Source organism: Strix aluco, chromosome 2 (genome assembly GCF_031877795.1).
Source record: "Strix aluco isolate bStrAlu1 chromosome 2, bStrAlu1.hap1, whole genome shotgun sequence".
Classification (NCBI taxonomy): domain Eukaryota; kingdom Metazoa; phylum Chordata; class Aves; order Strigiformes; family Strigidae; genus Strix; species Strix aluco.
This window is the reverse complement of record NC_133932.1, coordinates 136,574,618-136,585,628: the sequence shown is the minus strand read 5'-3', so window position 1 is coordinate 136,585,628 and position 11,011 is coordinate 136,574,618. Positions and strand designations below refer to the sequence as shown.

The window sequence follows — 11,011 nt, the reverse complement described above, 5'->3', positions numbered from 1 at the left end:
AACGCGGGCTGGGGCGGACTACATTTCCCAGCGTGCAACGCGTCGGAGGGGCCCTTCCCGCCCGCCCGCTCCCGTCGGCCCCCGCGCGCGGCCAATCAGAAACGAACAGGTCGCGCGGCGAGGGCGGGGGTGGAGGGTGGCGAGAAGATGGCGGCCAGAGGCGGCAGGGGCGGGTTGCTCGATAAGGTACTGTGGTGCGGCCCGGCTCTCTGGGGGTTTCTCTTCCTGGCGCCGCCGCTACTCGCCTCAGCGGTGACCCTAGAGCTGCCACAGCGCTGGGCCGAGCCGCAGCCACCTCAGCTCGGGCCTCCGTGGGCCCCCACCCCTTGCTGAGGGGCAGCCCCCGCCTCAGCCGTTGGGCTGTGGGGAGCAACGGCCACCCGCTGCTGCCTCCTTGTAGGAGCCGGGCTACAAATGGCAGAAAGGGCCCTGGGGAGGGAGGAAGCGTCCCGCGGGCAGGCCCTGCCGCGGCACCGGGCGAGCACGTTCGGCTGCGAAAGCAGAAGCCGCTGCCTGCGAGATCGCTTTTTTTTTTTCTTTTTTCCTCCCCCCCCCCCCCCCCCCTTCTTTCTGCCAGCGTGGCTGATTTTAGCCCAGCCGTCCTGACAAAAGCCCGGCTAGCGGTACGGCTGCACTCCTCCCGGTGGGTGTTCTGTCAGGAAAGTAGCGCTGGACGTGGCAGAGATGTCAGGTGGAGCAGAGCGTACCGTAAAAGTCTGTTGATAAGCCCAGCCTTGTCTCGGTAGCTAAAAGAAACTTGTTTGTAGAGCGGCTTTGATCTCGGCTCCGTTTTAAGCAGTCAGGTGCTTGTGTCACAGTTCTTTGTGGTATTTGGCAGTCTGGTAGCAGAAACTAAAGACCTGGAGGCATTTTTTTTCTGCAAGAAGATGGAAACAGTGTGTCTGTGTCTCTGGCTGCAGAATGGTGTATTCAGAGTGGTGCATTTGGCATCTTTTGCTGAACTTCAAAATATGGATGACTGCAATTGAAAACACTTTGGTTTTCTTTGAGATGTGTATATTCGTAATTTCTAAAGAGTATAGTGTTCTTGCATCTGAGATGAAATTGTTCTTACTATCCCTAAGAATTTGGTGTTTTTTCTTTAAAACAGTAGATTAAATTGTTGAGCACATGTTTTTAGGGGAAGGTGTGCTAATGAAATATTTCTAGATATCTTGTGCAAATGTGCTCAGCTTTCAGTTTTGAGATGACAGTGCTTTGTAGTTAAACATCACAAATTCTGGAAAGTATCATGCTCTCGAGGCATTCCTGCTCCTCCTACCGTGTTCTGTGGATGCTGAGGAGTAGTTATTTCAGAAGGAAAAGGAGTCGTTGGGAAGGGAAATATGCTGTTGGTGTGGGACATGAATTCTTTAGTGAAAAACCATTTAATAGTTTCAGCAGGGCTTCTACACTTGATAACGTTCTATCTTCTTTTCCCTCTGTCCCCATGCTGATCTGTGTGCCTTCATTTCCTCCCCCTGGATGACTTAAATGAAATCTGGTCATTTCTGTGAACCGATGTGTATGTTACTGAGGTATTATCTGGAGAGTTGCGGCCTTAGGGCCATAATTTGCTCAAGCTTTTATCAAACAGAGAAATAACAGGTTATTGGTGAGGCTTTAAAGTCTTAGGATGAGTTGCTTGTTTAGCATATCTTTTCATACTCTGCTAGTAAGCTAAATCAGGGTGGGTTTAGGGAGACTTGTGTTTTAACTGTCCCATTTTTTTTTCCCTTCTCATGTTCTTCTAGTGTTTGTGATAATCAGGTAGCTCCTCCTGATCTCTCCCCACTTAACCAGGGCCACCCAAGAGCGTACTCCCACTGAGTTTAAAAGGGTGTGCAGCAGTGGCTACAGTCCTCTCAGACACCTTGAGATTTCACCCATTGAGCACAACACTAAGTTATTAACCACGCTTTGCTGCTACTAGAACAAAACCTTCGAAGGTTTTGCAGGCCCCAGGACTAAAACCACTTCCTGGCTACCAACTGCTGCGACTGCCTTCTGCTGCTGTGCCCCAGAAGGAGCTCTCTGCTACCAGGGGGTGCTGACTGTGAGTACAGTCAGGCAGCGCTGGTATTTTGGGGAGAGTGAGCTCCAGAATTTCTTCCTTGAAGGCAGAGACTGAGCTTGTTGGAGCCAAGAACAGCTGTGCTGACTCGCTGGAGTTTGCCACAACTCTTCCTTCAAGAGGAAGAGGAGGGAACTGGTGTGCAGCAAGATCTCCCTGGATTCTGCCCCTTGCAAGCCCCGCTTCTGCCAGGCTCATGGTGTGCAATGTCACTGTTATTTTAGAATTTATGTGGGGGGGTGGAGATCCGCGGTTTGGGACTCGATGTTCTGTTGGCTGCAGCCTGACCTACAGGAAGAGGCGATCAGCTGTCTGTGCCTTGAGGGAGTTGATGTGCATCTGCTGAGGCTCCTCCAACCTCCCTCGGCTGCTCCGGTTTGAAGGGTTTCAGATTTTAGGTTTTAGGAACGGGAGGTTACTTTATTTTCATCCTTATAATAGAAAACACAGATTAGATGCAGAAACGTTATTCCCCTTGAAGTGTTTATATAGTCTACGCTGGTGCTTCTCTTGTAGTAGTCACAAATCTCTTTTACTGTATGATTTGATTATTTATGTTTGTAATACTCAAAATGTGCCACAATCTTCAGAGCAATATTTGAAGAGACAAACTAGCTACCCAAAAGATGTTGCAGGTTAAGACTGGACGTGATATAAATGAGGCTGACAGTAGCGGCAGAAGGAATAAGGCGGGGGAGAAAAAAAGTTCAGTTTGTGCCGTGTCTGACTTCTGAGATGTGAACATCTTGAAATTTCTCCCGCAGGATTTTTCTGTGCCTCCCGCTTATGAGAGCGCTTTGTGAAGGGATTTAAATGAAGGTGATGGTTTGACAAACAAGCCTTGCCGAGCGCTCAAATCCTGCGGTGTCTGCTGCGAAAGCAAGCACTTGTTTTGCTTTCCCTTTTTTTTGGAGCTAACAGCAGAATGCTCCCCTACTGCAATCCAGCTGCAGGCAGCATCTTTACTCAGTGTGAACAGCTGGGGCCCTCGTGTGCTTCTAGTGTCAGATTGGTTTTGCGGCTTTCTGAAATTGCATTTCTGATTTTATTCTTTGTTTTTTAGGTAAGGTAACCCCTGGCTGTATTTCAGCCTTTGCTCTGAAGCCTTGTTCTTCCACGGGTACACTTTCAGGTACCAAATCCGCTTCCCAGCTGTGCCTGGCTGTAGACCATATTTGCTTCCCATTCGTAGTATAGGATGTGTTCAGGACAAGTATGATAATCTTTCACCTGGTTTTTAAAATGAAGGAGTCAAAACACACCCAAACTAAAAAACTGTTCTGAACTGGTGGCTTTATTTTTTTCCTCCATCAGGCTGGAGCCAAACTCTGAGCTTTTCTGTTGAACCCTTTGGAGCTCGCACCAGAAGTGCTCAAGGTGACTAACTGGTTGAAAAATACCGTCTGCTAGCCGGAGGAGCAGCCATGTTTGCATCTGCCAGGCTCCGCAGGACATGGGTGCAGCTTCGCCTTCCCTCCCCAGCTCTGCAGCCAAGGCAGGGCTGCTCGCAGACCCAAGAGGGGGTGGAGGCTCTCCCCTCTTGTTTGAGGGTGAGCACTTGGTGGTAGGGGCCAAATCTCTGGCTCTCTTCCCAGCTGAACGTGGGGGCGGCCGTCAGTCAGAGGTGTTGCCCACAGTTGCACTGGTGTACGGACATAAGTGTCCAGATGTGCGTACGTTTCTGTGCACATCTGGACACAGCAGCAGCATGGATGTTGATGGTTTTCTTTGAGCACCTCCTTCTGCTCCTCTTCCCTGGCACTGGCACTGCAGGCGTCAGCGCAGCGTCCCAGCCTCTCACTAGCTCTTTGATTCTGCAGATCGACCTGGAAGAATTAAGAGAACCAGCAGCCACGCTGCAGTGCTGTACTGTGTTAGGAAAAGTAACCTCATGGAAACATCATGACCAAGGTAAAGGGAGCGTTAAAGCTTCTCCCTGGCAGAAGTCCCAAACCCACAGAAGTGTCCTCATTACAAGGTCCCTTCTGACATGAACCACCCTGAGATTATCAAGCTGTTACTGTCTTGAAGCAGAACAGCTGCAGTCCCAGGGAAGTCTGAACAAGAATTGCTGGTTCAGCTTGCTGCTTTAGACAGTCTAAGATTAGATTTTTTTTTTTTCTCCCCAGTAGCAGCTTTATTTCAAAAAATATGTCATGTGGGCTTTACATCTACCTCTGAAAGTGCTGGTTCTCTGTTAGAGATCAGTATCAGTTAAATATCACTGATGTTATCTGCCAATTCCAGTGTCAGGTGGTTTGGGACAGAGAGCAGGAAGCAAGAATCCAGTTCTCACTCTGTCACGGGTTTCCTGGATATACATTATTATGGCAGCATCTCATATACATTATTACAGCAGTGCCTTGACTCATTTTACTCACTGATATTCCCCTCTGTGCAAATCCCTTCTGCGAGGGAAGTGTTAGGAGTCCTGTGCCTCCAGGGCTGGTTTCCAGGGCGCCTATAAAATAGCTTTAGAATCTTGAGGGTTGGTTTTTTTGTTGGGTTTTTTTTAAAAACATAAAAGCCTGGGGCTTTATTTTCATTTATTTCTCTATTCCTAAGTTTTTCTCATTGGTGTTTTCCAACTATTCTGTCTTTAAATATGTCTAGAAAGCTGTTGGGTTTATTTGGGAGAAGAAATTTTAGCATAAGCCTTGATTCCATCCTCTCGGGCTTTAGGAGGAAAATACAGACATAACAACATTGATTAAAAACTTGAGTGTTGACAATGAGATAGATGCAGTGTGCTTTAACACCAGGTAAACCATGCTGTTGCCGAAAGCAAAGATTCCAATATTAAATATTTAATTGCAAAATATATCGCAAAAATATCACTTGAGTGATATCTTTTGAAGTATCTCTGGATTCTTGCTCTCACTTAGGAACAAGCTGGAGAGCGCTGTCGTGTTTTATGCTAAGGGTCTTGTTTTAGCCCTAGAAATGTGAAAAACTGTTTCAAAATATTTGCTCAGATATATTTTTTGCTTCTTTGGAATGATTCCTTTAGTGGCCTTTGCAAAAAAAAAAAAAAAAAAATCACAACTGTACTTAAAAGGGAGATCCGGTCTGAAGGAAGGCTTCACATGGCCTGTGGAGGTTCCTTGTGCTGTTAAAAACTTCTCATTCGCTTTGTTCTTTATTATTTGTAAAAAGCAGGAGGGGGAGGGGTGGACCTGCAATAAAGACTGAGCCTTTTCATGGAGTTTTATCAATAGCAAAACTAAACTCTGCAGGGTGAATGATGCCTTCCCTCCTCGGTGAGGTTTGCCTTGAGTTGGATGAGTACAGTAAAGGCCTGAATATTTCCCCACAGTCACATCCGAGCCCAGGGTTCAGTTGTTGCTGTATCCTATAGCAAATCCAGCTGTGCTGCATCTTGCATGTGTCTTACTAGTCAATATTTTTGTCTTTAACAGGACTTTTTTGCACCCTAGAAGAGTAATTCTGTAGCAGAAGTAGCTGGTGCTGTTTTAGGAAGATACTCTGATTTAGGGTTTGGCTAAGCGGCGTACATTTCCACATCGACAGGCTTGTTGCCTTTCCTTCCACTCCCTCGTGAGAAATTGAGGGCGCACCTGGGAGTGGTGAGGTCAAGTCTGAATGGGTTTCTTCAAAATTTTTTTGAATTTATCTGTGGGATAAGGAAAGAGGGATTGGGTGTTGGTGTTACTGCTTTAAGACTTCTGACTTCCAATTCACTAATTAGGGGAAAAAAAGGTGCATTTTTCCTCTCCCTAATCTAGCTCTTGATACTTTAATCTTTGGGAATTCCAAAGGGCAAGAAGTAAAACTATTGTAGGTGCTTTTATAAGGAAAAATAAATAGTTGAAAGTATTCTTCTGTATTCTTTCAGGGCAAAGGGTTTGGCTTTCAATTGTCATGTGTGCTAATTAACCCTAGAAAAAAAAATGCTACAAAAAAGTAGCCACCTAAAATATTTTGTAACTTACACTGACATGAGAGCTCTTTCCCAATGTCCTGACTTTTAAATGCTTCTGGCTTGTTTTTGTCCCTGGTAAACCAGCTTCTACATGTGACATTTGCTGTGTACTTGTTATGACCCAGACTGGGAGCCCAGAGAGTCGTAAAGGTTCTGTGGTCCCCTCGGGTTAAATTAAGGTGAAACGACATCAGATGACCAGTTAAAATGTTTTTACTTGTGGTAGAAACAGCTTAAACTTGGGAAAGGATAGTAAGCAATGTGGTCTCTTACAAATCTATAAGAAAGAAAAGAAGAGAAGGGAAGAGAAAAGAAAAAAGTCTGGATCACCACTCCAGGTTCCAGTATAGTCTGGTGATCTTGGGTGGTGGGTGCACACACCGCAAGGTTTTCTGTCCCTTTTAAGTTCATCTTATCAGCTCATTTGCATACTAGACCAAGAGAAGTGGGTATTCCATGAACTCATTTGCATGAGAGACGAGGAAAAGGTGGAGCAGGGGTTCTGCGTGCGTGTGTTGAGGGGGAATGGGGTGCACCAACCCTTGTCCAACTGAGTTGGTGGTCGTGCTCCCCTCCCCCCTCCCCCCCCTTTATTTTTTCCTGGTTTTGCTTAGGTCCATCTGGTGCAGGTTATTTATCTCTTATCAGTCTTTTAACCCGAACATTTGGTTTCACTCCATCCATGTTTCCCCCCTTCAAGGCTTATCTAAGGAGTTTGGCAATACAGCCACAAGGGAGTGGGGATGCTCATCCTTCCATACACTCAGCACTTCCTCGGGTGACATTCCTTAGACTAATCACAAGCCACAGCTTGTCCTTGAGGTTTTCTGTGTCGATAAATGTTTGAGGCATTAATTCCTTCAGTTCCTTACAGCACCTTGTAATTCATACCTGCAGAGCCTGAAGAATCAGGCTTTTCCCTGTGTGAGTGTAGGGGAAGTAGATCAGGTTTTATATCTTGCCTTAAAAGGGCTTCATTCCTGCCAGAGGAGGGAAATGAGCTCTTCTGGCAGGTAGTTAATAAATCTGACTTGTGAGCGTCAGGAGCAGGAAATAACAGGAGTGAAGTTGAGAACTGCTTCTAACGACAGCAAAAATTCAAGCTCCAGTCACTCAACTGTTGGAAATAATTGCTGACTTAAAATACACAGGGCTCAAACTCACATGTCTGGCTAAAAGAAATAGTGTCACCAAAAAATAACATCGTTCAGAGGAAAATTAATCCCTTTGAAAAGCTGAGCTATGGTATCTGAGATTCATTATTGATAAGGACCTGCTTCTGAGGAAAATCTGAATATAGAAAAGTGAGAGTCTTAGTTTTGTTCTGGAGGATGGTCTGACTGAAGCTTCATTTGTTGTTTGTGCCTTTATATTCTCCCCTTGTACCCAGATTGTTAAGGGTCCCTTGAAATTTTCTTCCTGTCGTCAACCCCCAAAGAGTCTGTTTGTAACAGCTTGGCCAAAAAGGCAAGAATTAAGTCATAGTTGATACTTTCTGTGGATGGCAGCAGGAGCAGCAAACGCAGAATCAAAATTAGGATAAAACCGAGGTAAAAAGTCACTTCACCAAATATCTTCAGTGCATGTGACAAGATGTGTAAGTTTAAATCTGCAAAGGTAATGGGTACGTTGGTGCTGGGGTGACTTTTGGCGTGATACAGCCGTCTAACAGGCCCCGGATTCTCTCCATCTCTCATCAGGTTTTCCCAAACACGTACGTATTTTCTGGGTTGCCTCCTATCTTTGTGCTCACAGCAGGAACAGGGGTATGAAAATGAAAAGCTAACCCGTGCCAAATTCTCTTAACTCCGTTTGGTTTTCGTTGCAGTGGAAGATCGACGACAAGCCTGTAAAAATTGACAAATGGGATGGTTCAGCTGTGAAAAATTCTTTGGACGATTCTGCCAAAAAGGTACGTTGTGTGACTGCTGATTTCTCCCTCTTGGGAAACACTCTGTTTTCTTAGGTTTCTAGATTTAGTTTAAAAACTGTGTAAACTTTTTTGGTTTGATTGTGAAGTGCCTGGAGCCGTGCTGGTACCTCAGCATCTCTTGTGATTCCCATGGCTAAAGCAGTATTTGTGCTTAGAGTATCAGCAATTAATGCAGACATTAATTCTGCGTAGTTTCTGTTCAGTTTACCTGTATAATCGAGATTGTTTTATCTAAATCCTTTCCAGAAGCAGTTTGTCAAATTTATGAAAAGCGCAAAATAAACTCAGCTGCGTGTTTCTCCCGCAGGTTCTCCTGGAGAAGTACAAGTACGTCGAAAATTTCCGTTTGATCGACGGCCGCCTCATGATCTGCACAATCTCTTGTTTCTTTGCGATGGTAGCTTTGGTTTGGGATTACCTGCACCCTTTTCCTGAATCCAAACCTGTTCTTGCCTTTTGTGTTGTATCATATCCTTTACATATGTTGTCTTGTTTATACCAAAAGGGTTTTATTTTCCCCATAAAGCACAAGAAAACCCTTCTCTGTATTCCCATCTTCAGACCTGTGGGAATTTTACTTCCAGCGGTGTGGAGATCAGCTGATAATCAAATAGTTCTCATGTGATGGCAAAATTCCTGCCTGTCTGGGTGTAATGCACCTAAATTTGGGCGATCTGGGGGTGCAGCGATGTGGGAGCCTGGGCAGCAATTCAGCTCCTGTCAGAGGAGCCGGCGGCTGCTCTGCTCTCCAGGCTCCCAACTCTTGGGCAGATTTCTCAGATCTCAGACACTGACGGCACAGAGATTCCACTTAAGTGGGTTAATCTCCAACGTAAGATCAGACTTTGAAAGCTTCAGGGGTTAGTTTTGTGTGTTGGTTATTTTTTTTTTAATTTACTTATAGCCTGGTTATGGTGACATCTGTTCTTTCCTAATACAGCAGATCAGGTATTGAGAGTGAAGAGTAAAATGGAGGTAATTCTTGCCGGCGCCTCTGCCAAAGAGAAGCAGACGCTGCATTTAGGAGGGCAGTGCTGCAAATCAGGGTTTAAATGTTTAGATGTCAACTCCGTTTAGAAGTCAACTGTTACATTTCCGGTATAACAGCACAGCCAGGGTTTGGTTTTCTTCCTGTTTGTGCTCAGAGGGTCAGTGTGGCACCAATTTCCCTGCAAGACAGACGCCCGTAGAGGTTTTAAACCAGAAATGTCTGTGACATGGGTGGTGCTTCCCAAGAGCTGCCGACGGACCTGCTTTCCAGGGCGGCTTTGATGGTACCGCTGAGGCAGCGTGAACTGGGAGCCTGGAAACTTATTGCTGGCCTGGGAGTCACTGTCCTGCTAACAGCTGCGTGATCGTGAGCAAGTCGTTTCGTTGTTCCAGGCTACAGTTCCTCTGGTTGGCTTTCAGCACAAACTTTGAGATAATTCATCTTGCAGCACTTAAAATTCTTTAATTCCAAAAATGAGAAAGATTGCTTAATCTGTGTTTAGGAGGAATGCACAGCGATTCATTCTGTGGCTCGTTTAGTCTCACATTTTCCCACTATCTCCCAACAGATGTCGCTCCAAAAATTTTAGCAAAGTCATTAAAACCAGTATTTTGTCATTGTGATTTCCGCTTTACTTTCACATACGTTTCACGAACGAAGCATTTCATTGTGGCTGGAGAAATCCTTTTCAGGAAAGCACGCAGGGAAGTTTCCGCTTTCCCCACCACTTCCGGGCATTGATTTGTGCAACAGCAAAGATTTAAGAAACTGTCCCAATTATTATTTAATTTCTCATGCTAATGAGGCATCCACCAAGCATCGTGTTTGGAATGATAATGTCACGAGGAGTGGTTAAGTGATGATGTCAGTGGGGGATCAAAGCAATTTTTACCTAATTTCTACTTCTGATTGCAGCTTCTTAGTTTCCTTAACCTTTTTTGCACATATTTTGTGATGATGGGAATCCTGACTATCTATACCTCATACAAAGAAAAGAGTATTTTCCTCGTAGCTCACAGAAAAGACCCCGCGGGGATGGACCCCGACGACGTTTGGCAGCTCTCCTCCAGCCTCAAACGGTATCATTTGCTTCGGCAGCCCGGGCTTGGCTGCGTGCGCCTGTAGCTCCCATGGGCTTCCCAGTGGGGCAGCAAAGCCCCCAAAATGGGGGAAAATATTGGTGTTTCTGCAGTATCGGTGTCTCCACACCGGGGATGTGAGCTTTCTGCAAAGGGTTGGCTACTGTGCCGTGATCTTTGCAGCTTCCCAGGCAACTCGTGATTAATATTCACTCCAGAATACTATTACTCAGAAGTAACAGCCATCTGTGACGGGCTCATGCAGCATTTCCACCCGTATTGCTCTGTAGGATCACCCTAAATATTTTCCTTTATTTTTATACTTAAAAATCTGGTTTGTCTCCGTCAAAATCGACGTCCCAAGCTAGGAATGGGAGCGGTGCCAAGCGGTTGCCTGCTGCAAATGTTCACGTTTCACTTCTCTTTAAATGGGGGAGGAAAAAAAAAATCCTGAAGAGTATAAAAATCTTTAATTGTGTTATAATTAACGCTTGCATCTTGTGGGGTACTGTGTGTGGGGACCTCCACTCCTGGGGGCTTCACAAAGACGACGATTTCTCATCAGTTTTTTGTTGGTTAAGCCAGGCTTAAATTCTGCTCTCAAATCTCTCTGCAGGTTTGATGACAAATACACCCTGAAGCTGACTTTCATCAGCGGGAAAACCAAACAGCAGAGGGAAGCCGAGTTCACCAAATCCATTGCGAAATTCTTCGATAACAACGGGACATTAGTCATGGAGGCCTACGAGCCCGAGGTGTCCAAGCTGCACGATAGTCTGGCCCTGGAGAGGAAAACAAAATGATTTCCAACACCGCCTGCCTCCTGGGAACGTGCTAAATTAACACCAGTAAAGTAAAATAACAAAGAAAGTGAATCGTTGCCTCTTTTTGTCCTGAAATCCTATTCCATTTTAGATGAGCGGGATTTCTGATCTTGGATCTAAGATTTTTTTTTTTTTTTTTTTTTTTTTTTTTTTTTTAACCTAGGCCA

General features: G+C 45.4%; 1 protein-coding gene across 1 annotated transcript; it reads left to right on the top strand.

Moving 5' to 3' along the window:
- The first annotated feature begins 91 nt into the window (after positions 1 to 91).
- Positions 92 to 10,890, top strand: SPCS2 (signal peptidase complex subunit 2). The gene is made up of 5 exons (XM_074816573.1): positions 92 to 186; positions 7,846 to 7,929; positions 8,258 to 8,422; positions 9,890 to 10,020; positions 10,637 to 10,890. The coding sequence occupies exons 1-5, from the start codon at positions 148 to 150 to the stop codon at positions 10,821 to 10,823; spliced, it is 606 nt and encodes a 201-aa protein (XP_074672674.1). The 5' UTR covers positions 92 to 147; the 3' UTR covers positions 10,824 to 10,890.
- The last annotated feature ends 121 nt before the right edge of the window (positions 10,891 to 11,011 follow it).